Consider the following 27,454-nt stretch of genomic DNA (forward strand, 5'->3'; position numbering starts at 1 on the left):
CATTGCTCACGTCCCTTTCCCCCTCTGTCCATTTCCCTCCCCTCTCTTCTTATAGAGCCAATGCTGGTGACCACTGAGGCATATTTAAAGAGTGCAGGAGCCCTCCAGTTCAGATTCTTCATCAAGCCAAACAAGACAAGACAACCTAATCGGGTAGGTATAGTCACAAAGGGTTCTGGTGGGTCTATTGGCTGATAGGGACCTATGGAATAAATTTTTCTCTGCTGGGGATTATTTGTGGCCTACTGCTTTACTGAAAGGAATTTATAGGTATAGTGCGGAAGTGTGAGCTTTGTGGGGCTGACAGCTGTACTGGGGCCATAGGAGTTGATTGACGTAGTGGCATTTAATAGTTTAACAGAGCTGAAGATGCAGGGTATTGCATTAAAAAGCAATGGAATCATATTTTCCACCAGGCACACTCAACATTTTAATATACAGGCTTAATAAGATAGCAGGACAAAAATGAATGGACTTTACTGGAAATTTCAAAAGACTCCAAACTCAGTTCAGCTGGTAATATTTATTGATTTTACACAATTTTTTAGATAAAAGGATTTTAAATTAAAAAAAATCAGTCAGAACAAATATTTTTAATCTCTGGCAACAGCTGTTTATGCGTTGATTTGGAATCAAATTCAACACATGCTCCCTTGATAAAACACTAAATAACACAGCGTAGGTACAAGATGAAGCAATTCACAGGATGCAGATATGTCTTTCTCTTTTGGACTTGCTTTAAACACGCACCTAAAGGCTGTTTGATTAAACCAGCCTGTGGGGAACTCCGAACCCTAGGGGGGAAATAATTCTAGAAATGTGTGTGCGTGTTTAAAAATTCAAGTGTAAAAGGAAAATAATTTTAGTGAAGCCTGGCTCGTCCTGGAAAACAATAATTCTGTCTCCATATGTTGGTAAAACTCTGCAATGAGAATTTTGCATAAGGCGTGAACGACCAGGAACGGCTCCATTATTATGACAAAGATTTATAAGTAGACAACTGTGAAAGTAAAAGCAACAGCTGATATTGTGGCCTTAGCGCTGGAGGAACATACTGCGTAAACCTGATTCATACAGATCACTGGTAATGTGGGGCACTGCTTCCAAGACGCAAGTGAATCACATGGTTCTCATTTTCTAAAGCCAGTTCAAAGTATTTGGCTCCAGTGTCAGTGGTAGGGGAGTTTGTTGGTGTTTTTCAAATATATGTAATGCAATAAAGGGGGTTTTGACAAAACTGTAATATTAGCATGCTAGAGAAGGTCAGACCAGTAGGTAGGGTGTCTAATCAAGACTCCTGAGTAATTTTGCCAGTTTTAACTCTGGCTAATTCTTCAACAAGTCATTTTGGTGATTTTGAAAGAAAAGGCCTAAGTGATTGAAAGCCAGTGTGACTTGTGTGCCTGCTTCACGTAGGCCATTTTGAAAATCCCACCCTTAGGCTATATGCTTCAGTTTACCACTCTGAAAAATAGAGATTATAATATTTGCCTGTTTCAAAGATGTTGGGAGGCTAAATTAGTTACATTAATTAGTCAGTGCTATGTAAGTTGAAAACATTATTCATATTCCATTTGAATGTGTGTGAATATAAGTCATTATGAAAGTGACACAATGTTGCCACACTCAGCTATGTGATTTCACTCTGCAAATAGAAGTGTTTATTGTGTTGCAGTCTCATTTTGCTGAGTACATTTGGTTTCTGTGAAGGACTTGTTTTAGATTTTGACCAAAATACCTGCACGCTTTTTCACATAAAACCATCAGTGACTGTGTGGGGCACTGCAGATCCTTAAATGTTCAACACAATTTACTCTGTCAATGTGGCAGAAGAGAAATAAAATAAAGTGTTTTTTTTAATGGTCAGGTTTTAGTATAGTATTAATACATTTAAAAATATTTTTATTAAATAAACAAATGTTGAGAGGCGCTAGGTTTTTGCGAGCAAGACCATATTATGGCTGGTAGTTTAAAATATTAAATAAATTAGAAATTGCTATAAAACTAATATTTTGAAGAACAGTATAGTTCCTAGTAATAATACCTGGCTCTTTTATAGCACACTTCATCTGAAGCTCTCCAAGTTATTCATAAAGGAACAAAAGTATCATTATCCCAATTTTACTGAGGAGAAACTGAGGCACAGGAAGGTTTAGGCCTGGATCCACAAAGGGATTTATGTACTGTGACGCTGAGCATCACAATACCTAACTTAGGCACCTGGGAGATCACAGGAACAACACTGTGATCCACAAATCCTGAGTTAGGCAACTAAACTCCCTATACAATGAATGGTGAGAGATAGAAGTCTGAGGCCTGATCTACATTGAAAATTTACATTGGTATAGCTACACTTCTCAGGTGTGTGGAAAAAAAACCCACACCCTTGAGAGATGTAGCTATGCTGACCTTAGGGTGACCAGACAGCAAGTGTGAAAAATCGGGACGGGGGTGGGGGGTAATAGGAGCCTATATAAGAAAAAGACCCCAAAATTGGGACTGTCCCTATAAAATTGGGACATCTGGTCACCCTAGCTGACCTAACCCACGGAGTAGACAGTGCTAGGTCGATGGAAGAACTCCTCCTGTCAGTGTAGGTAGTGTCTACCTCTACACTGAAGCACTACAGCAACGCAGCTGTGCCGCTGTAGCATTTTAAGCGTAGACAGACCGTTAGACTGTGATCCACAAAAGCCAGCCCTCTCGGTGGCTCGATTTCACTAGATATGCTGATGAGAGGGGTGTGTCCTAAGTCCCACCCCACTCTCAGAGATAAGCGCCTAAGTGCAGCCTGCAGGGAGGTACCTATCTCCACGACCTGGAAGAGGGAAGATAGGCTGCCTCTGAGCAAACCTACCAGATTGGATCCCTCAGGTAAGATATGTGGCCTAACTCCACACAGAACAGTTGGGTGCAGGAGGAGGCCTGGTTTACTTATAACTTTTAGCCCACTGGCTTGGGTACTTACCTGGGATGTAGAAGACCCCAGGATTCAAATTCCCCCTCTGCCTAAGGAGGAGAAGGAGTTTGAACAGGAAACTGACACCTCTCCGGTTAGTATATTAACCACAATGCTATAGAGTGATTCTCTGTGGCCCAATTAATATTTAATCAATGTGGAACAACTTCAATCGGAGAGATTGAGGGAGCCCACATCAGAATATCCCATAGCCTAGTGCAGAGGTTTCCAAAGTTTTTTTTTGCTGATCTCCCCTTTGGAGATTCATGTCCATGTGCACCCCCCCCCCCCCGGCCTTTGTAAGGGGGCCCGGGATGGATACTCATCACGTAGCAGCAGAGGAAGACTTTGCTCCCCTCAGCGGTTGGGCAATCTCAGAGAGCTGGCTTATTCCCGCCCTCCCCTCACACAGGGGAAGCAAATGGGGCCCATGCTGAAGGGCTGGGGTCAGGAGGAGAGGAGAAGGCTGCACCCTGTGAGTAGTGGCCCCTCTGGCAGACAGAGCCTGCTCCTGACCCTTCAGCGTGGTCCTGTCTGCTTCCCCTGGCAGGGGAAGCAGATGGGGTTCTGCGCCCTGGGGCTGCGCTGAAGGGCTGGAATCAGGAGGGGGCTCTGCCTGGCACAGGGGTCAGTTAGTACTTCTGGGTTGCTGCCTTCCACTCCCTGCTCACAGCCTCCCCAGCAGAGGAGAGTAACTGCTGCTTGATGGTGACTGCAGCTGTAGCAGTTGGGAAGCAGGAGAGGCAGAGAGCCTAGTCCTGGCCCAAACAGAGCCACATCCACTTCCCCTGCCCAATAAAGTCCACTCCTGACCCCCACCTCTCAGTGCGGTCCTGTCAGGACCTCGCAAGTCCCTGATAACCTTGTCATGCATGCCTCACAGTTTGGAACCTCCAGCCTAGTGGTTCGTGGCTTGCACTGGGGACTAAACAGGAGGTAAGCGTCTGGACTCCTAGAGGGAGGCAGCAGTGCACATGCCCACAGGCAGAACCTAGGGAACTTTTACTGCAAAAACAGGCACCTATAGAGTTAGGCAGCAGCTGAACAGGAGTTTTGTGGATTGTAGTGGCACCCACAAATGGGACTTAAGTGCCTAAATCTGGGTAACAGCGAACAGTGAACTGCAGCCACCGGGAGCTGTGTGGGGCCGTGTCTCCAGATGGCCAAGGTGAACAAAATGTCTTTCAGGCCACCTTCGGATTACCCTGATGGGCCACGTACCGAAGGTTGTTGACCCCTGGTCTAGACATTTCTACTGTGCCTATCACTGTACTATCCAGCCACGATAATACCTTACATTTCCTGCTCTGCTTATTCACTTCAAAGCTAATGTGCAACTTTAGACATCTCTGATAGTAGACTTCCATTATTGAACATCTTATGAGTTAGACCCGATAGTAAAGTGGTTTTTGCACTTTAGACAGATATGATGAGGTCTAGACCATCAAATTCATGCAGTGGTTACCCTAACCCATTGTGAATCCTGGTCTTAGAGGTGAAATGCTAAAGCCTTAAGTTTCTGGTAGCCCTGTCCAGTGCAGAGATTATATTTTAGGGCCATCTCATGTCATCAATTTTTAATACTGCTCCTTTATGAAATTGAATTGAGCAAGAAGGGAATCCTGACTATGGGTCTGATCCCATGCCCATGGAATTCAACAGAGAGACTCCTGATTTCACTGGGTTTTGGATCCTGCCCTAAAACCTCGGGTCCAGCTGCCTTGGCATTCTGATAAGCCCTAAATAAAGTGAATCATGTGTTTGTGGCTGCATGCCTGACATGTGAAAGTTGTACTTCATATGATAGCAGAGCTTTGATATGGAACAAGGTGGGACACTGAGTGCTAGTTGGCATGCCAAGAACAAGAATGCTACTCCGGCTCAGTGCTACTGTACAGAAATGCTCAGGTCTAATGCTGTTGCTGTCCAATGGCAGTTCAGTGGCTCATGTGAAACAAGTATGGTGGTCACATTCCATTCCCTATGGTCACAGAAATCTCTACAAATCACAGAAATCACCACCATGATTGGCAGTCACAGTTGTCTGACCACAGATTTAGTGGGCCATAGAGACTAAGTCTGGGCTTTTCAATGGAGTTTAAAGGAGTCAGTCATCCAAATACCACCAGAATTTGGGTGCTAGGCCTCTAAATCCCTTGGGATCCTTTGAAAATCCCAGTCTAAGAGTACAATTTTCAAAAGTGATTTAGGAGACAAAGTCCTATTTTCAAATGTGCCTCAGGCACTTGGGAACTCCTAATGCTTTTGAAAATGGGACGTAGGCTCCTAAGGCACTGAGTCATTTTTGAAAATTGTATCCCAAATTACTAATGCACAGAACATGTTTTTCCTTCAACTCAGGTTTGAGGCCCATTGGTTGTACAGTAGCACTGAGCTGGAATAGAATTGCCCTGTCATGGACCTGTTCTGTGAATACACAGACCATATAAGGGGGAAACATAGCCAGGGTTTAACCTCCCTGAATAAGCAGAAACTGAAGGTTTGGAGGCATGCAGGAGTGCACTGTTTGCCAACAAGAGTTGTCTAAGGCTTATGTGGTTTCAGCTTCCATATCTGTCCTGGATACCATGTTTAGGAATGGACTCAAACCTGAGGGTGTACAAATCAATATACTTTACTACTGATACAAAATTCACCCAGATAACTGTGGTGAACATTCTTAAAGAGCATTCTGGGAACCTTAGCAAGAGAGATTCAGCCTTTTGAAGATATCATGGTGTCATAAATATAAAAGGGAAGGCTAACCACCTTTAAATCCCTCCTGGCCAGAGGAAAAAACCCTTTCACCTGTAAAGGGTTAAGAAGCTAAAGATAACCTCACTGGCACCTGACCAAAATGACCAATGAGGAGACAAGATACTTTCAAAGCTGGAAGGGGGGAGAAACAAAGGTTCTCTCTGTCTGTGTGTTGCTTTTGCCAGGACCAGAGCAGGAATGCCCGTCAGAACTCCTGTAAAGGGCTAATAAGTAATCTAGTTAGATATGTGTTAGATTCTGTTTTGTTTAAATGACTGATAAAATAAGTTGTGCTGAATGGAATGTATATTCCTGTTTTTGTGTCTTTTTGTAACTTAAGGTTTTGCCTAGAGGGATTCTCTCTGTTTTTTAATCTGATTACCCTGTAAGGTATTTACCATCCTGATTTTACAGAGGTGATCCTTTTACTTTTTCTTCAATTAAAATTCTTCTTTTAAGAACCTGATTGCTTTTTCATTGTTCTTAAGATCCAGGGATTTGGGTCTGTGTTCATCTATGCAAATTGGTGAGGTTTTTATCAAGCCTTCCCCAGGAAAGGGGGTGTAGGATTTGGGAGGATTTTGGGGGGGTGGGGGGAAGACATTTCTAAGTGGGCTCTTTCCCTGTTATATATTTGTTAGATGCTTGGTGGCGGCAGCAATAAAGTCCAGGGGCAAAAGGTAAAATAGTTTGTACCTTGGGGAAGTTTTAACCTAAGCTGGTAAAAATAAGCTTAGGGGTTTTTTCATGCAGGTCCCCACAATTGTACCCTAGAGTTCAGAGTAGGGAAGGAACCTTGACATATGGTTTGAAATGTGTGGATTCCCTGCAACTCCTGGTTTGAACCCCAGAAAAGTCAACTCTGTCTTCATGGGAATAATACTACTTTGCACCTGTATAGTGTCTTTAATACAATGACTTCAGTGTGCTTTACAGACACGGACATAGAGGGTGTGCTTCCCCCACTCATGAAACACGTCTTCCTCTGGGGTGTAATGCAGCAGCTGTTCACTGCCTTGGAGCAACGTGAAAAAATGGTGTAGGACAAGAATACTGCAGTAAAATTTACTGTGTGTGATCATTTTGGATTAAGCCTGAAAACTGAGTCCTTCTTTGCTCTGCATGGACATGAAAGAGCTTGAGCTAACTTCTACTCATTTCCATTGACTTCAGCAGGGAGAAAGAGCATTGCATTCATGTAACTGAGAGCAGAATTTGCTTCCCACATCTACGGCACTCTTGCCAGGATTCAAGATTAAGATAAGATATTTGTCCTAAGATTAAGATAAAATATTTAAGATTCATGTAATAGCCATCCTACAAAACTAAAGGGTCAGATTGTCCATGGCCCTTCCATTGCACAGAGGTACATGTAGGAAGGGGATGCTGCAAGGTGTAGTTCATGTACTTGGAGACTTGAAGGGGCTGCAATTAGGGTGACTAGATGTCCCGATTTGATAGGGACAGTCCCGATTTTGGGGGCTTTTTCTTATATAGGCACCTATTAACCCACACCCCCGTCCTGATTTTTCACACTTGCCCTCTGGTCACCCTAGCTGCAATTCACCTCGAAATGGAAATGGAAGAGCTAGCAACCTGCCTCCTTACCTCACTTTTGCATTTGCCTGCAGAGCTGGCCAGCCCAGAGATCAGAGCATGTGGTACCATCAAAAGATTCAGTGTCATTTCGGGGATATTTTCTAGCTTGACTCTTTTCCTCTTCATCAGGTGACGATGAAAAGCATGGAAAATGTGTAAGCACATGCAGTACTGTACTTATGTTGCTATAATTAACATCAATGTCAAGGGTTCCTTTCAGAGATGTAACCACTGCCTGTAACAGCGAGAGGTTCATTACTGAACTTTATCAGACCTTCTCCGGGACGTTTGCTCCTTCACTCAGCTAATGACGTAATTTCAATCTGTTCCAACCAACTGCCCTCTTGACAGTTTGTCAGGGTCTGGGACCTGATCCTGCAAGGTGCTTTGCACTTTCAATTACCACTGGGCCCAATTCGGCTTCCACTGAATTCTTTAACTTCAACTGGTGCATGCTTGAGCCCCTTAATTCCAAAGGGAATTGAAGAATATCAAGAGTCACTCAGCACCTTGCAGGATCAAGCACTGATAGCATTGTCATTGGATATTGCTCTGAATTCTGGCTTTTTAATTTCCACACTTGAAAACAGTGCAGATAATTGGACTGTTGTAAGAGGGTGTGAGATTCCATGCAGTTCAATGGAGTTGCAACCCCATTATTTGTTAAAGGCCCCATTCTATTTCCATTGATGCCAATTAGAAATTTATCACTAATTGTAATGGGAGCATGATAGAAGTGTAGATCATTTATTAATTTCTCAGTTGTGTCATAATACTGTTTATATCTTTGTTTTCCATTATCTTAAAACCCAGGTTTGAAATATTATTTATTTTTTATCTCTGTTATAAGAACAATCTATCATATTTTCATTGTGCAGAGCTGAGTCATCTGATATATATGTGACAGGGGAACAGAATATTCCAAATTAAATTAGTTGATTTCTGTTCATGCAAAGACAAAACAACAAATCTAAATGAATGGGTTTGATACAAAGTACTTTTCAAAAAAAAATCAAAGAAAGTATTGAGGACAGGAGAAAGGTTTCAAGGAGGGAACATGATGATTTTTGTAAAGTGAAAGAGTTGCCAGTCAAGGAAAATAATGGATTTTAAAGTCCAGTTCTACTCTGTAAAATCGGCACCTTCTTCCTCAACAGATCTGTTCTTGTATGTACTCATTATCACTTCCACTTACTTCACCAACTAAATCATGTTTTTAATCCTGTTAACACCATTAAGCTAAAATAGGTTTGGGAAATTGAGCAGGATTCTATTCCATCTCTTACATACACTCTTAACTATGTTTCAGTTGCAGAATCTTAAATATTAGTGATGTTCAAACCAGAAAGAGCCAGCTTGACTTTCAGGTTGAGTTTAGAGAGGTGGAAGCTATAGACAGCTTATTTTCACTCAGACACTTGATCTAAACATCACTGAGATTATAAACATGAAACTTCACAATGTCTTTTTATAGTTGATTTTCAAGGTGAAACTACACTTCAAAATGTGAACCAAACGACTATCAGCTGTTTGTGCTACACTGTTACGAGAAATTCTCCTTTATCTCTTGTTTGACAGCTGAAGAGGAATTTTGGCATAGTAGGCTTGATGAATCATTCAATGTTCAACATCTTTTCCTTAGCTAAGTATGTATCTCAGCTGTGAATTTATCAGAGCCAAACTGGAACAAGCTGACCCAAAGCTGGCTTTGAAAGAACAGTTAACTATAATAAGAAAGTGACTGGCGTTCCAAGAAGGATAAGAAAGGCCTGAGCCAGGAGCTCAAAACAGTTTGATAATGTGACATGCAAATGACAAGAGGACATTCCAGTCTTCCTAAAAACTGTGACTCAGAAACATCAAGAAAACCCCAGGGCAAACCAGATTTGCTCTAGTTGTTTTAGAATCTGATGTACAACACGTTCAGCAGAGAGGACACTGGGGTTGGAGTCAGGTGACCTGGGTTCTATTTCTGGCTCCAACACTGACCTCATGTGACCTTGGGCAAGTCACTTCACCTCTCTGTATCTCAGTATCCCCATCTGTACAAAGGGAATAAGAAGTTCATGTTCCTTTGCAAACCACTTCTGAGATCCCTGAGTGAAATACCTCAGAAAAACTAAATATTATTATTCATTGTTGACTGGTTAGTAGTGCTGTTGCATCTGTTGTGTTTGCATAATTCAGAAGGATGAACAACCTGTACCCATGAAAAAGCCACCAAAAATAACATTGAATGTAAGACTAAATTCTGTAGGTATGAATTCCTTAATCTAACTTCACAATCGATCATTTCGTAAGTGTAAAGAAATATGGGTACAGGAGATTTCCTTTATACTTCTGTCAGTGAACAAGAACACATGGTAGCCTGGAATAAAACAACAGTTGCTTTGGAGAGAGGTAATAAAACAGTAAAATATGGTATCCCTTGACAGATAAGCTTGGAATATTGATCTCTAGAAAATTTATAAGGCCAAATTCTGTCCTCGATTCACTTGTAAAACTCCACTAAAGCTTTGAATTCTGTATAGGATCCAGATCCTCCATAACTCTCTGCCTCACAAAAGTTATGTGAAAGTTAATGACCAAGGAAAAGGCCAACACTGCAGAAAAGCCGCATTGAAAGAGAAAGGTAATCTTTGGAAAATGCAGCCCCTAGATAGCCTAGATATTTATATATGGCCCCCTACTACCACAGAATCTGAGCATACACAATCTTCAGAGTATCCCTGTGAGATAGGCATAGTACTACAATATTTTCCTGTTTTACAGATGGAGTGACTTGCCCAGGATCACACAGGAAGTCTGTGGCAGAACAGGGAATTGAATGCAGGTGTCCAAGGCCCCAGCTAGCAGCCTAACCACTGGAATATCCTTCCTCTTGATCATGGTCTATTGGACCATCACACCTCAGCCATTGACTAAAGGCTAACCCAATATAGACTGGCTACCAAAGGTCCCCAAGGGCCATTATAGCAGCCAGAGTTCTCAGGGGCATATGGAAGTCCTGGCAATCCCTCTTCCCCCACCTCCCTCAGTGATGCCCATATACCAGCCTCGGGGAGACAGAGTGGTATAGGAGTTACTATGCTAGCTCTTTGCCACCAGAGAATCTTCAGTTACTGGGGTGTTACTCACGTGGGCAGCTATGCTGGCTTTGGGGCTGAGTGAACAAAAAGGGAGAATCCAAGTTGCTCTAATTAAGACTGGGCAATTTCTGCTGACAGTTCATTTATTTGCTTTTTTTAGGTAACGCTTCAAACCTAAGGATGCCGAACTGGGGAGGTGGCGCCAAATGCGGTGCTTGTGACAAGACTGTGTATCATGCTGAGGAAATCCAGTGCAATGGCAGGAGTTTTCACAAGACGTGCTTCCACTGCAGTAAGCTGAGCTACATTGCTATAACTTTGCAATATCTCCATGGCTCAGTATAACTCTCATTTTAACATGATTCATTCCAATAACTTAGTGCTGCAGCAACAAGCTCCTTGAGTGTCATATCTGCTCAGAACCAGCGAATAGAAGACTTGCTCTAATTTGTTATTCATTTAGAATTTTTGTTCAGTGGGTGTGAAACATAGCCCTGGACAGAGGCCCTTAACACCACTGAGGATTTAAGTGGTATGGAGTAGAGGACTGTAGCGATCCCCTGGCAGCAGGATTGATTTCACCCTGAACCAGCTTAATCAGAAATACACCTCATTTTGGGGAGACCCCCAAGGGGAAAGCAGTCACAAGTTACCTGGTCACCCTACTTCCCTGCTCCAGCGCTGTACAGAGGGCCTACCTGAGCCACAAGAAGCCAGGAGAGAACCCCACCGTCACTGCAGGAGCAGCATAAGGCCACCATGAGCAGCTCTAGGCTGCCCCACATACTACTTCCAGTATAGGGAGCATCCCATATATGGGGCTGAAGGGGGAATCCCCATTGAACTGAAAACTAGAGGTTCTGGCTTTCTCCAGACTGCAGAGCAAGCCAAACTGTAAATCAGAGCAGTTTGGTTCAGTCTGGGGGTGAGTGGGAAGGACCCTCCTTTGGAGAAGCAGTCAGTTCATTCTCAGAGCCAACAGCCAGTAAGGGTCTCTTCAGCATGGTGCTCATGTGGGTGCTTACTCTAAAGGCAAGGCTCCTAACAGAAAACAAATCACAACCAAACTGCTTACAGGTAGAAAGCCTTTGCATCTGGAAATGAAGGGCTGTGTCAGTTTACCTCTTAGTAGCAGCTCCTAGTAATTGGGTCCAGCTGCTCCAGCTTCCTACCTCTTCCGCCAGTGCTTAACTAGCAATGAAAGAGCTGCTAGGGCTCAAGCAATTGTTCTACTTTCATAACTGACATAGCAGCCCAGAGGTGCCAGGGCTATGAACTGCCAAGCCTAGAGGGGCTAGGGCTCAGCCCTGGCAAGCCCCAGCACAAATTAAATACTGCCTTCAGCACAGGAGGGCAATACCCTCTAGCCTCCCCCTTTCCACACAGGCATTGCATGTTTTTACAGGGAAACTGGGCTGTGGGAGAACCGTGACCCTGGGCTTCCCCAAGGGTCTTTACCAATCATCACAGAATACAATATGCAAAGGAGTAGGTTTCAAATTGAAAAATCAGGTCTATAACTGCAAACACCAATTCTTTTAAACTCACCCAGTCACACAAGAAGGCATTGCTTAATAGGAGATTGCAGGGGATGGCTGCCGTGAGAGTCCAGTGATGCCAACAGGAATTGGACGGGCCCACAAACAGAAGTTGAAAGTTACCCCCCTTCTGTACAGACACCTTCAAAGCGCCTCCTCCACTGCCATGTCCTCCTTCCGCCCGCTCCTTTCCCTACGCAATGCTCATCAGAGCTCCCTCTTTCCCTCCCTACAGCCAGCTCTGTGAAACTGGCTCTTCCTCTCCATGGACCTACCAATCTAAGAGCTGCAGGAGAAAGTGGAGGAGCTAGGAACGCAGGGAGAGAAAACATCAGCTCAGCAGCAGCTGCCCCTACAGGAGGGAGGCAGTGGTGTGAAAAGAGGAAGAGGCAGCAGTGTCATAGCATTTACCTTGCAGTCAGGCTTGAGATTCAGGAACTTTACAGTGGTAACTCCAACATGGGAGTGGAGAATAGGTTGACCAGAAAATATCTGGCCTGATCTCCACCCACCACGTGTGTCAGTAGAGAATTTTAGATGGGTAGTGGTTTGCACAAGTGTAAATGACAACACAAAGTGCATGGTAGTGCAGGATCCGGCACAAAGTGTATATTTGTGAGTCACATTTTTTTAATGCATACACTTGGAATTTGGCCCACACTGAGGTAGCAAATTTAAATATTAATAAGTTAGATACTGCAGTAAACATCTGAGACAGAAGCATGTTTAGGTAAAAAAGTCAGAGATGTTAAAACATCTTAAAACAATTGGCCGCTGAGAGGTATGCTAACTGGTGATACTTTTCCCATGACAGTTAGTTCCGGGTAATACTGATCAGCCCTGGAGTAGGTGCGTCAGTATCATGTTTGTGCACTATCATGTGATATTCTATGGCTGTACTGGGTGCTAGGACACACATCATCGCTCATGACAGGCATGGCAGGCTTTCCAAGTAAAATAAGAGATTGCGCAGACATGAAGAAAAGCAGTGTAGGAGTCAGGTTGGGATTTGGAATCCTGCCTCCAACAATGATTCCTTCTGAAGCTTTGGCCAAATCCCTTAGGCCCAAATTTTCCAAAATGGCTGTTTGTGTGTGCCTCAGTTTTTGGGTGTTCAGCTTGAGATATCTCAAGGTTGATATTAAGAGGTCCTGAGCACCTGCAATTCTGATTGATTGCATCTGGAATTGTGGCAGCTGAGCAGACTCAAATTGGACAACCAAAAATTGAGATAATCAAAATTATAAGGTACTTTTGAAAAAACTGACCTTAACTTCCCTGCTTCTATTTCTCCACATGTAATTACAATGCTTACTTCACGGCGAGTGTGATTAATTTGTTTATAAAGTCCTTTGAAGATGGTAAACACCAAGTATAGAAAATGTAACCCAATCATGTAAACATTGGCACATTTTATTCTTCATACATTGTTAGTTGAAAGGAATAGAACACATCCCTTATAGCAAATCTTTTCCCCTTTAAAACTTAAATCTCATTACAGACCCAATCAAATGCTACAAATGGAAGCAGATGTTGTGTACATATCATTATGATAAGCAAGTCATTATAGCATGGAGTAGTAGCAACCAGTATAATTGAGGCTGCAAAGTAGTTTCCATAATAGCCCTGTTTTTAGGCTATGACAATCTCCTTTGGAGACAATCTCCTTTGGAGTTTAAATTCTTCAGGTTTGGTCTCTGCCCAACAGTAAATTTTTGGTTTTGCATTAGTCATAATAGTTTACCTCATTGCATCAATAGCTGTCTTTCTTAGGTTTGATGTAGCACCCATATTTTAGTACATAAACATTGACAGGAACACTGGTAACACGGCGTTTTTTTCTTGACTGGAGATGTACAAGTATAGGGAAATATTTCAACCAATATACTATATAGTACATCCAAACAAAACCAGCTATGTTAAAAGAACACTAGGGTTGCAAAATCAAGCATTCAAGAGTTAGGCAATGCCAGAATTACGGTGTCCTGTGGAACCGTCATTCAGCCTCCTTTTGCCTATGTGTTATGATACAGTCTTTAATTACATAATTACGTGATCACATCCTGTTTTCTCCACAGAACCAGACCCAGTGGAAGCACTGAGAGCACAGGAGAAACTGCCTCTCTGCTCTCAGTTCTGACCCCCAGTGCCATAGCAGTCCTTCAGTAGCTGGAAGGAGCAACTGCAGGGAAAATCCTGCTCCATCCCTGCAGCCTTGGGCTGAAGCACACTCAGTTGTTCAACAGGGATGGTGCATGTTCAGTCCACATGAAATCGTCAGAGAATTTAGCTGTCAAACTAACAAATCTCTACTGAGCATGTGCAAATGGCGTTTTCTCAGAGGCTTATAACTGGGCCAGGTTTGGGCACATTTTCACCAGGATGGCAAAAGGCACTCCCTTCCCCCACACCCATGTCAAATTTCATGTCCCTGCTCCAAAACAGGGAGGCACAAGACCGTCACAATAAAACAATTGTAAAAAAAAAAAAAAAAATTTGAATAGGGGAAAAACAATATTTCTCCCTAATTCATTATTGGAAACAGATGAACCGTTTTAGCTTAAACTGTAATAAATCTGACACACAAACCCAGCACGGAAAATTTTAGCCCCAACTGTTAAAGTTTGGCAGCAACTGAAAATAGGGTCTTATAATGGGAAGTGTCCTGCAACCTTAATTATAGGTGGCACTTACCTGCACCGAGTAGAATTTGTCCTGTGAAGAATGTGAAATAATACTCCCTTGTGTGGACTGCTGTTTACCTACTTTGTTTCCCTCTTGGATTTTACTTAAAACACAGCTGTGGTGGATATTTGGCAGGATCTCGCTTTATAAACCTGAAACTACTTAGTGATGGTTTATGAACGGTCTCTGAGCAGATGACAGGTCTCAGAGCTATTTCAACAATAGCACTTCAAGGGCTTTTGCTCCATCTGTTGTGGTACATAGATACTCTATCTGTATGGTGCCAAAAATAGAACCATTTTATCTGCTGCTGGAGTTTCCATCATCCCTCAACTCCCACAGTAAACATAATTATCATTGCAGAACAGATGAGAATTCAGCAAAGAGTGATCAGGTTCACAAATTAACAGAAGCTTCTAGTTTTATTGGCATTAATTAAAAAAAATAATTGCAAATATGTTTCTTTTTCCTGGATAGCTTTGTCTATTTTTGTCACTGTACTGCCTATTAGCAACTAGCGCCTGATCCAAAAGCCACTGAAGTTACTGGAAAGACTCCCACTGACTTCAATGAGTTTTAGATCAGGTCCCTAGTGACACAGTTTGATCCATAACTTTTTCTTTTCATTAAAGGGAGTGTTTGAAAATAACCAACTAACCTTTCTGGAATTTGAACTCCCAGCCCTTCTTTACTCACTAAGCACTTTATCTTTGTGTGTTAGTCACTTGAGCTAATCTACCTTTTTCTTCAAGTCACATAGTCAGTGTGTAAATTAGATGGTAGTCTTGACAAACCTGCAGGCATACTAAGGTGGGGGAGGGGGTGAAGTGATGATCACCCTTGTCCAAAGGGCATCCGAGAAAGGGCTTTGCACATAATGGTAGAGATTTTTCAAAAGTGGGTGCCTCAATTTTCACTTGACATATTTGAGACATGAGACGGGTACTCAGAACTTTCTGAAAATCATGCCTTTCCAAGTATCAGCTTGGGTTCTGCTCCCCCCCGAGAAAAAAGTTTGAGGCACCTAAAATTACTAGTCCCATCTGAAAAAACATGGCCACTATTTGCTAAACTTTATTGCTTCTTGCTTTTCATAGTATTAATGCTATTGAAAGGTTCTGGATTGATACTGGAATTCAGTTTCCAGAGCTATTTATCCACAGGACAGGGACAGCAGAAGCAATCGCAGTGCAGCATTTCTCAAACTGCCTCACCAAAGTGACTCACCTGGGGAGGTAACTTCTAGGATGAGAGGGTAGTCTACTCTCAATGCCCATTCACTTTTTGGCTACTCTGATGACACTGAGTGGTGCCAATTAGTGGTAGTTGTACTGTGGGCTTTTTATAACATGGACGCCTATTCACTGGGAACTGAACTGAGACCACTAACAGCTGTCAGCTCTTATTAACTTTTAGTCTCTTTCAGTCTGGGCTAGATTTATACTAGTGACCTAGAGGATAAAACTTTGTATCCTATTACCAATGTCTGACATTTCTATGGCACCTTCCATTCAAAGATCTCCAAGAGATTTAGCAGGGAGTTAAACCTTGTAATATCCTTGCATAAAGAACAGAGCTGGTACCTATCTCTCTTTGGTGCTTGGTTGTCGAACCTTATCTAAACCACCCAAAGAAACTCTAGTATAGTTGAGATCACCAGATATTTGAGATTCTTGTTGTTTCTCTCACACCAGATGTGAAATATGGCAAGATAAAGGAACAGAATTCCTGGTTGAGTTCTATCTGGGTGCTTTAAGCATATAAATGAATCTAGTGTTGCTCAAGTTACTGTTGTGATGGGAAGACAGAATAATTTCCATCCCAGAATACTGAAAGAATTGGCATATGAAATTGCAAGTCCAGTAACAAGGATTTTTAATAAATCTATCAAAATCGGTAGTTGTACCATACAACTGGAGAATAGCAAATATAGTACCTATATTTAAGAAAGGGAGAAAGAGTGATCTGGACAACTATAGACCAATTAGTTAGACCACAATAGAATACAAGACTGCAGAACAAATTTCAAAGGAAAGAATAATTAAAGATGTGGAGGTAAATGGAAAATGGGATAAAATGTAACATGGGTTTATCAAATGTAGATCATACCAGACTAACCTCATGTCTTTCTTTGACAAGAGAACTGATGTTTTAGACAAGGCACATGCAGTAGATCTGGTTTTCAGAAATACATTTGACATCGTATCACCTGCAAAATTATTATAACCTGAAGAAGATGGGGATTTGTACAAGAACTGTAAGCTAGATAAGGAACTGGCTAGAGGGGAGATGACAACAAGTTGTGTTGAAAGGAGAACTGCTGGGCTAGGAGGAGGCTTGGTTTTGGGACCAATCTTTAGTTAATATTTTCATTAAGAATCAGGCACAAAAGTAGGAGTGTGCTAATGAAATTTGTTGATGACACAAGAAAAACTGGATAACCTTGAGGACTGGAGTAATAGAAATGGGAATAAATGTAATACAAGAAAGTATAAGGTCATATACATAGGGACCAGTAAGAATCTCTGCTGCAAGTGGGGGCTCATAAGTTGGAAATTACTAAGGAAAAGAAAGACCAAAGTGTATTAGCTGATCACAGTGTATGAGTCTCTGTGATGCAGCTGTGAAATAGGCAAATGTGATCCTAGGCTATATCAGGCAATGTATTTCCAGTAAAGATAGGCAAGTATTAAGGCAAGTACCCGAGGTAAAGCCTCATCTGGAATCCTGTGTACAATTCTGGTTGGCCATGTTCAAGAAAGATACATTCCAACTGGAACAGGTGCACAAAAGAGCTTCTAGGATAAACAGGGGAACGGAGATCCTATTTTACAAGAGGAGACTAAAATAGCTTGTCTTGCTCAGCCTAGCAAAAAGAAGGCTAAGAGGAGATATGATTGCTCTCTATAAATACATCAGGGGAGTAAACTCCAGAAGCGATCAGAGCTATTTAAGCTAAATGACAATGGTGTCACAAGAACAAATTGACCATGAACAAATTTAGGCTGGAAATTAGAAGAAGGTTTCTAATCATCAGAGGAGTGAGATTCTGGAACAGCCTCCCAAATAGGCATAGTGGGATCAAACTACCTAACTAGTTTTAAAATGGAACTTGATAAATTTATGAATGGGATTATATGATGGGTTGCCTCCATGCAAGGGGCTGGAGTTGATGACCCAGAAGTAGTCCTTAATTTGTGATGAAAGAGGTTCCAGGGCTCAAGCAATTCGCTGGTGCAATTTTTTTCCTTTCATAACTGACGTGGCAAGCCCAGAAGTGCAAGGGCTATGAACTGCCAAGCCTAAAGGTGCTGGGGCTCAGATCTGGTAAGCCCTGGCACAAATTAAGTACTGCTCAGGAGCTCCCCTCCAGTCCTGATATCCCTGCTGAACTACACTTCATGAGAAAGGGACCTCTTATTCATGAGGTCTGGTGTTCTCTAATGGTTCATTAGAGTTTCCATGACTAGCTCTATTAAGTCCCAAAATCAAGCTTCTGGGCTGGTGGGAATCAGGAGGATGACCAAAGATCTTGTTTCCTGTTTCAGTGTACCCCTTATGTGACTTGCCTTGAAAGGCACCAGATTCTTCTCTGCCTAGACTATTACTTACACTGCTTCTGAGAGGAGCTTTCAATTTCTGGTTATTCTTTTCTTTCTATTCAGAAATGCCACTAGTGATGCATTCAAAGTAAATCAGAAGGTTACAGCTGGGGAGATTTTAGAAAACTAGGCAGCACAAGCTGTACACTCAAGAAGTTTGATGCTTTCTTTTTTCTCAGCGTGGCCCATGGCCATCTTGTCTTCCATCTTGTCTTCACCCCATAGGCTTATTTTCATAGTGAGTATGTAAGGGTCATTCAGAGATGATTCATGACTGATAACTTTGCATTGCATCTGGTGAGTGGTTCCAGGTCTTCAGAAGGATTTTCTGGAGATAAAACTTGTGTGGAATCCCATCCAACACACAATACCAATGCATAGCGCCAGCAATTCTAAATATTGCCAGGAAACCACAAATGTAATCAAGTTTTAGATCTTTGCAAATATTTTCTGTGGTGATACAATTTTTGCCAAAGCCATACCTATTTCAACCACCAGGTAAGCAGTCTTCTGGGTTGGGCCCGGAAGCTCTTCTTGAAAGTTAATACCAACAAATGGGTTTGAAACATTTGGCAAAATCAGAGTGGGATTATTTCTCTGGACAGCACTCTGATTGGAATATTATCCATGAGTGGTTATAAATATGTAGCTTGCAAGCTGAGCCTCACTGTGATCAGGTCCATTTTTTCACCCACAAAAGGGACCACTCACCCCTTCTCTCTGATTATTTGACCCCAAATGTTTAGAGCCAGGAAGCAGATAGTTTAGAGGAAGTAACTTCTCTAGCTTACTGCTCTATTTATCTATAGGACAGGTACACCAAATGCAGCGCATACTGCTCCAGCGATAATGACATAAGAACGGCCATACTGGGTCAGACCAATGGTCCGTCTAACTCAGTATCCTGTCTTCTGACAATGGTTGGTATCAGATGCTTCAGAGGATGTGAACAGAGCAGGACAATTTATCATCCAGTTTCAGCTTCTTGCAATCAAGTGATTTAGGAAAACTCAGAGCATGGGGTTACATCCCTGACCATGCTGGCTAATAGCCATTGACGGACCTATTATCCATGAACTTATCTAATTCTTTTAAAAACCCAATTACACTTTTGGCATTCACAACATTCCTCTCGCAATGATTTCCACAGGTTAATTATGCATTGTATGAAGAAGCACTTCCTTATGTTTGTTATAAACCTACTGCCTATTAATTTAATTGGGTGATCCCAGGTTTGTGCATTATACAAGGGGTAAATAACACTTCCTTCTTCACTTTCTCCTCACCATTCATGATTTTATAGACCTTTATCATATCAGTCATCTCTTTTTCAAGTTGCACAGTCCCATTCTTTTTAATCTCTCCTCATATGGAAGCTGCTCTATATCCATAATCATTTTTGTTACCCATCTCTGTACTTTTTCCAATTCTAAGGGCTTGTCTGCACTTACTGGAGGATCGACACTGCGGTGATCAATGGGTTGGCAGTCGATTTAGCGGGTCTAGTGAAGACCCACTAAATCAACTGCCAATCGCTCTCCCATCAACTACTGTACTCCGCCTGATCGAGAAGAGTAAGGGGAGTCGATGGGAGAGCATCTCCGGTCAACGCTGCATAGTGTGGACCCTGCAGTAACTAGATCTAAGCTACGTCTGTTTGAGTTATGCTATTCATGTAATTCAAATTGCGTAGCTTACATAGACTTTCCCCTTTAGTGTAGACAAGGCCTAGGATATATTTTTTGAGATGGGGCAACCAGAACGTCACAGAGTATCAAGCTGTGGACATAGCATGGATTTATTTAATGGCATTATAATATTTTCTATCTTATTATCTACTCCTTTCCTAATGGGTCCTAAAATTCTGTTGGATTTTTTGACTGCTGTTGCACCTTGAGCAGATGTTTTCGGAAAACTATCCACAACCATGCCAAGATCACTTTCTTGAGTGGTAATAGCTAATTTAGACCCCAACATTTAGCATTTATCAAATTTGAATTTCATCTGCTATTTTCTTGACCAGTCATCCAGTTTTGTGAGATCTCTTTGTAATTCTTTGCAGTCAGCTTTGCACATAACTATCTTGAGTAATTTTGCATCATCTGCAAACTTTGCCACCTCACTACCCCTTTTTCCAGTTCATTTATGAATATGATAGATGGCACTAGTCCGAGACAGATCCTTGGGGGACCCTGCTATTCACCTCTCTTCACTATGAAAACTGACCATATCATTTAACTAGTTATTCATACATGAGAGAACCTTCCCTCTTATCCCATGACCCTTACTCTGCTTAAGAGCCTTTGGGGAGGGACCTTGCCAAAGGCTTTCTGAAAGTCCAAGAACACTATAGCCACTGGATCACCCTTGTCCACATGTTTGTCGACATCTTCAGAGAATTCCAATAGATTGATGATGCATGATTTCCCTTTACAAAAGCTGTGTTGACTCTTCCCCAACATATCATGTTCATCTATGTGTCTGATAATTCTGTTCCTTACTATAGTTTCCACCAATTTGCTTGGTACTCAAGTGAGGCTTGCTGGCCTGTAATTGGCAGGATCACTTCTGGAGCCTTTTATAAAAACTGGCATCACATTAGCTATCCACCAATCATCTGGTACAGGAGCTATTTAAACAATAGGTTACATGCCACAGTTAGTAGTTCTGCAATTTCATATCTGAGTTCCTCCAGAATTCTTGGATGAATACCACCTGGTCATGGTGACCTATTACTGTTTATCAACTTGTTCAAAACCTCCTCTATTGACACCTCAATCTGGGACAGTTCCTCAGGATTTGTCATCTAAAAAGAATGGCTCTGTGAGAATCTCCCTCCCCTCCTCTGCAGTGAAGGCCGATGCCAAAAATTCATTTAAGCTTCTCTGCGCTGGCCTTGACTTCCAGGAGGGACCTCTTCTAATGTTAAGAGGGGGACTCATTCAATCTTTGGCCTCTATGCTCAGGCCTGGCAGGATGGCTACTGCTACTACTACGGTCACTACTATACCAGGAACAAGGCTTAGATCAACTCCTTTCTATAGAGCAGTCAAGAGACACTTTTGGTTAGTACCAAATTGGGTTAGATTTACAATGGTGACTAAGCTGGCTCTTTACTCCCTTTCATGACAATTCTGTTCATCTTGGATATTTCAACAATAAATTAGATATCCTTGGGAAATTATTTTTACTTATCAGGGACTCAAACATGACTTGAGTGGCATTTCTGCATCACAAACAAGAGCACAATCTCAAAATATTGGTAAATGCTGAGTTTAAAATATATTAATATTTGTGCTTATAACTGACAGCTGATTAATTTTTTTACAGTTTTAAAGGATGAGAAACTGGGGCGGGGGGGAAAGGGAGGAGCGTGTACATTAGTAACCCATATCTTTGTCCCGTCTAACAAAAGGAAATCAGATTTCTCCAAAACTGAAATTTCACTTGAGTGGAATTCCCATAATATTTCAGTTCAATCATGATTAAGGGCTTCCAAACAGATGTATGTGTTATAGTCTATTTGCCTTTATGCGGGGAACTCCCATTAATGCTAAAGAGGTTTATGCACAAAGATCAAAGGTTAAATATAGCCCTTAATCTTCTGCTTCATGTTTTTCCAGGATGCAATGGCGAGCGTATTAAAAGGGTTATAACTTTCCTTATTTATTTTTGCAGATACATGCTGATTACTTCAGTGAGAGACCACAGAGTAACTTTATCCCATATCCAAATTTGTAAACATTTATTTACCCTGTAATAGCTATACATCAGAACTCCTTTCTTCCTATTTCTGCTATATTCTTTTTTAGATTGGGTTACCAGAAATAAACTCAGTGTTCCAGATGAGAGCATAATATTGATTTATATCAACCATTTTCAAGAACAAAATGATAACTGGTATTACAATAATTCTGAGGTATGTTAATACCCAGATTTGTAAATACAAATTTTTATATGCACTTTTGTTCTCTATTTTTAGTGGCTTGCAGAAAAGCTCTGGACAGTACTACAGTAGCAGCTCACGAATCTGAAATCTATTGCAAAACGTGTTATGGGAGAAAATATGGTCCCAAAGGTATTGGGTTTGGACAAGGGGCAGGGTGTCTCAGCACGGATACTGGCGAACATCTAGGCTTGGATCTGCAACAGTGAGTTAAATCTCATTGATTATACCTTTTTTTGAAATGTATATACTCCATTTATATCGGACACTTCATGAGGTTTCCATAACAACATCTAGCATAAGTGGCACAATAAACACAATCATAGGTTTTTCTTCCATGAGTCTCGTCATTTCTGCCAATTTTTAATAATGTTCAGTCTCTTGAAAGCTTTCTTTTTAATTTTTTTCCTATTCTAATAGGCAATTATGGTACAGAAAACCTTGCTTTACATATCACCACACACCTAGATAGGCACTGCAGCTACAATTTGCTAGTAGTTGCACAGTGCCACAATCATGTTCACCATAGAACAACAGAATCAAATATATTTTCCTCTGAGTGGCTACATTGTACTTATATTTTACTAATATAGTAATAGTCACAGTACGCTGTGCTGTTAACTTTTTTCTTTCTACAGGAAAATATCCATTATAAATCCTCTCTCATGGGTCACATACCATTTTGAGGATATATGACTCAACAGAGGGATAGAATCCTGACTGCAGATAACTGCCTATGTCACGACACTTTTATAATATTTTTTTGTGATTTTCAAAGCTGCAAATTTCTAAAGGACTCCAACATTTTCCTCTGGCATTACTGTAATGAAGCTAATATATCCATACTGAAGGTACAAACTTAGAGAGTGTCTTTATCAGTATTCCTTTGTCACAGGCGCATTCATTACTGAGAGTGTCACACCAGGAATTTTTAACTTTCTGTAGACTTAGTGACATGTTGCAGTCTGACAATCCAGGAATTCAAAAGGTCACTCCATGAATGACTAAGAGCTGACACTGGGTTGGATTGATAGTTCAGAAAAATGGTTTCAACCTATGTTTCTGCATCTGACCTTGACATAGTATAGGCCTTTTGAAGGCAACAAACAAAAACTACTGGCTGATGCTTTACAATGAACAAAGAGGACAGCATTTCGGATTCCTGTCTCTTTTTATTAACCTCTCACTAACAAATCCCAGCAGCTAGCTGATTAGAGAGAGAACACTGAGTATTGCTGCTTTGTATTTTTCAGTATATCTTTAATACAGATATATTTTATTAGTCTTCCCATTTGCCTCTCCCTTTCTGTTAAGTACAGTCTTTTTTGTGCACATGGCCACTGCTATCCTTATGGCTAGCTGTAATATTATGCCCAGCTGCTATTCACTAAAACCAAGGCAATGTCATCTGCTACCTTAGTCATAGCAATAGCTCCTTAGCACTGTAAAATGCACTTACTTCTGTAGAATTTTTTTATTTTCTTGTATTATACATCAAGCTTCATGTCCCGTGACTTAATACTGTAACTCTTCCAAAAAGTATATTGAATTGGAAAGATGATTTTGAAAATGAAAACATGATTTTTCAAGCAATGTTTAAATGTACTGAAAATCTCTGTTTCCGTCAGCTCACCAAAGCCTGCTCGCCCTTCTACGCCTACCAACCCTTCAAAGTTCGCCAAAAAGTTTGGAGATGTGGATAAGTGTCCCCGCTGTGGCAAATCAGTATATGCTGCAGAGAAAATAATGGGAGGAGGGAAAGTAAGGGATTGTTGCATGTTTTTTATTCTATTATTTTAAAAGATCTTTTAAAATTGTTTGGTTTTAAGTTTTGCTGAACTATACCAAATTGAGAGAGCTTCCTCCCCCGACATAGCTTCTGCCATTCGCAGAGGCGGTTTTATTATGCTGGCATTGGCATTGAGCATCTTCACGAGACACGCTGCAGCAATGCAGCTGCACTGGTACAGCTGTGCCGACTGCAGCTCCGTACATGTAGACGTGCCCTAAGACACCATTCCCCCCCACACCCAGCAGCTGCTCCCCTTGAAGAAAGGGACTCTGAAGAAATCTGTTCACAATCCTCAGGTTGCAAACTCATTCTCTGGGATAAGTGTTCTCAAACTTTTTCACGGTATGAACCACCTCTTAATTGGGTTTGGTGGTCCCTCGTCACTGTTCACTATTGCAGGGGCCACCTCCTCTCCCTAACATCCCTGTGCCAGCCACAGTACATGCTTGTTTATTTTTTAAGCTTTTAATGATTGTGTAGCTGGGAAAAAAGAGAAGCCAGTGTCATGTAACCTGCTACCACTTTGTGGATCCTAGTTTGGGAACTGCTGTTCTAGGATCATTCACTGCAAATTCTCTGCAGTCTTGAAGTTTGAAGGAATGGCTAACATGCAATTACTGTATAGCCTACGGGGTCTGATTCAAGTGCTGACCACCATTTGAGACATTTCGGCTAGTAAGAAGGTCATTAGGAGTCACATACTAGGATAGGGTGCAATGACAAAAATCAGCATAGTGACCTATTGTGACTAAAATGGAACATGTTACTTAGATGAAATGAAAATTAATGAAACATTTTCAGCCTTTTCATCCAAAGAAAATATAAAGCTATAACCCTTTATATGTTTCTTGTCAAAGTTTCATACTAGCTACTTGATATAATCTAGGTATGAATTTTTTGTAATGTATAATGTAATGTCTCTGCCTTCTTTCTTAGCCTTGGCATAAGACTTGCTTCCGTTGTGCTGTTTGTGGAAAGAGCCTAGAATCTACAAATGTTACAGACAAGGATGGAGAAATCTATTGTAAAGGTAAGTACAATCTACTTATAAGATATTTCTGCCATATGGTTGAAGATATTCTTCTAAGACTGCTCTACTCGGACAAAGCGTAGGCATCACCACCTATCTGTTAGATACCTGAACTTGGGAAAGTAGATTTAGTTTACCCCCTTTCTTTGCTTTAAAGAAAGATCTATAATTTGTACAGTCCCATAGCAACACCACAGTCTCATCACTTATTGGGAGTGAATTTAAAAAACAAATTATTCTATATCTTCCATCATAAATATTAAGTCTTCTAAAGTTTGGGATCTCTCTCCACTAAGAATCACATTGATCCTGCAAAATGATTTATGTGGGCAAACCCTGCATCTGAACTGGTCCTCACTGATTTCAGTGGGTTTCCACTAGGACACAGGTGTCTGCCCACAAGCTTCTCATTATAGGATCATGGTCTTAGTTGAGATTCTTTCCAAGGAATGTTACACTGGGAATCAAAGACCTTCACAAATATGCCAACAGCATTGAAGACAATGGATTTACTTTGGATTTCTCTCTCTCAGATCATGCAAGTCCACAGAGTCAATCCACCTTTAAATAGTCTGAAAAGGGTATAAAGCATTTTATGTCTATGTTCTAGGTTGGGATTGTCAAAGACACCTACGTGAGAATTCAAGAGGAATTCCCTTAGGCCCCCTTTAAAAATCACAGCCCTAATATTTATTCCACATGCTCTGCAAAAAAAAGCATTCATGTGAGTTAGAACTGCCTCTAATATCTATAACCTATTTTTTTTCCTGAGTATTTTACAGTACTGAAAGTTGTTCTGAGAGGAGCTTGACTTGACCTCAGACAGAGCTAACAAGTTTGTCTATCTCAAAAGCAACAAGAGTGAATAAAGTTGCATTGCCAGAGTTGTAGATGTGCCTGAGAAAGAGAATCCATGTTTATTTTATTCTTACAGCCTTCCAAGTCATTGTACTTAATTTACTATGATTTCCAATTGAGTTTTTTTAGTATTACTTAAAATACATAAAAATATTCAAAATATTAATTACTAACTTCTTTCTCCATTTCTTTTGCAGTTTGCTATGCAAAGAATTTTGGTCCTAAAGGAATTGGGTTTGGTGGCCTCACTCAAGTGGAGAAGAAAGAGTGAAACTTTCTATATCAGACACATTTCATACTTCTGTTGATGCCACAGATTGATTGTTTGCTAAGTAAAACAGTGATGCATTGATAAGAACCTAGGGCATTTTAAAATAACTTCTGCTTCTCCAACCTCACTGGAGTGATTTGTAAGCTTATTTCTTAAATTATTGCAGTAGCTAGAAAATACATTTTGACAAAATGGATTTATTCTACACTGAAAAAGAGCCTAATATTTTGCTAAATTCTAACTTAGTTGTGAACAATAGTATTTCTTACACTACTAATCATCGTGTTAAAAAATGAGGTTATAATAGCTCTGTGGACTTTGCCACTAAGAGGTTATTATCCTTGGTAAGGGACCATAGGAAGGTGTTTTGGATTTCTACCACTCCAACAGAGCAGAATCTTGCCCATATTGTCTATCCTAATTCCTTAGTGAAATACATTCTGATGTTATGGTGGTGCTATGGTATGGGAGGAAATTTTTTTTTAAAGGCACATTCTAATCTGTCACAATAGCTAACAATTTCAGCTCCATCCTCCTGAGTAAAAGAGAAAGGGAGTAAAAGACAGACTTCTTGAATTGGAAGTCATATTTTCATACAACATGGTAACATCAAAGTGGATGTTAAATCTAGTTTTGTCACTGTAGGTTTCTCTAGATACAATAAACTGTAGATACTGCTTTTATGCTACGACTGGTTACATTATTTTGCTCCTGTTTTGTACTCTTAACACTCAATGTGCTCATCTAGTTCACCAGGCTAAACAAACTATTCCTATATTGAAACTGTGAGAATGCTCTGGTTTTATTTCATTCTATTTTACTGCTAAACTGCTAGTAATAGATCATATTTTGAATCTCCTCAGCTTATTGCTCTCGATCTGGGCTTTTTTTCTCTATTTCCATAAATGTCACTTTTGTTCTTCTCTACTGCAACATAAACCTCCCCAGTAGGATACAGTGGGCTCATGCTGTGTGAAGTACATTTGACGTCTCTGAAAAGTGACTCACATCACAATATATATTCTCCAAATACAGTATTAATTCCTTTAAATTTATCAAGGACACAAGTATATCACTTGGGACTATGGCAGCCCTATGCTTGCAGCCTGAAATAATGTGAAACAATCTTATGCCTGTACCATTAGGTTTTGGTCATGTACCTACTAGAGATTGAGCTATCCTTTTCCGAGTGTCACTGGTGTAAATGAGTGCAAGATTTAGTCTTATGATCAATTCCTGTTAGATGTTTAAAGTAGCAAGATCAGCCTTTGCTGCTGTTATGTTTAATGATTTTTAAATATAAGTTTCATACTTTCCCTGAATATTTA

At 40.9% G+C, this 27,454-nt stretch overlaps 1 protein-coding gene across 2 annotated transcripts; it reads left to right on the forward strand.

The window, feature by feature from the left end:
* CSRP3 (cysteine and glycine rich protein 3) lies at positions 1–27,434 on the forward strand. Of its 2 annotated transcripts, XM_037899966.2 has the most exons (6): positions 1–153; positions 10,565–10,696; positions 22,212–22,380; positions 23,804–23,936; positions 24,904–24,997; positions 26,053–27,432. In XM_037899966.2, exons 2-6 carry the CDS (start codon positions 10,585–10,587, stop codon positions 26,124–26,126), a joined length of 582 nt encoding a protein of 193 aa, XP_037755894.1. In that variant the 5' UTR covers positions 1–153; positions 10,565–10,584; the 3' UTR covers positions 26,127–27,432. The 2 variants fall into 2 exon arrangements, with proteins under 2 accessions (XP_037755894.1, XP_007068000.1); XM_007067938.3 differs by lacking the exon at positions 1–153 and having other exon boundaries at positions 26,053–27,434.
* The last annotated feature ends 20 nt before the right edge of the window (positions 27,435–27,454 follow it).

This window comes from Chelonia mydas, chromosome 6, assembly GCF_015237465.2.
Source record: "Chelonia mydas isolate rCheMyd1 chromosome 6, rCheMyd1.pri.v2, whole genome shotgun sequence".
NCBI classification, from domain to species: domain Eukaryota; kingdom Metazoa; phylum Chordata; order Testudines; family Cheloniidae; genus Chelonia; species Chelonia mydas.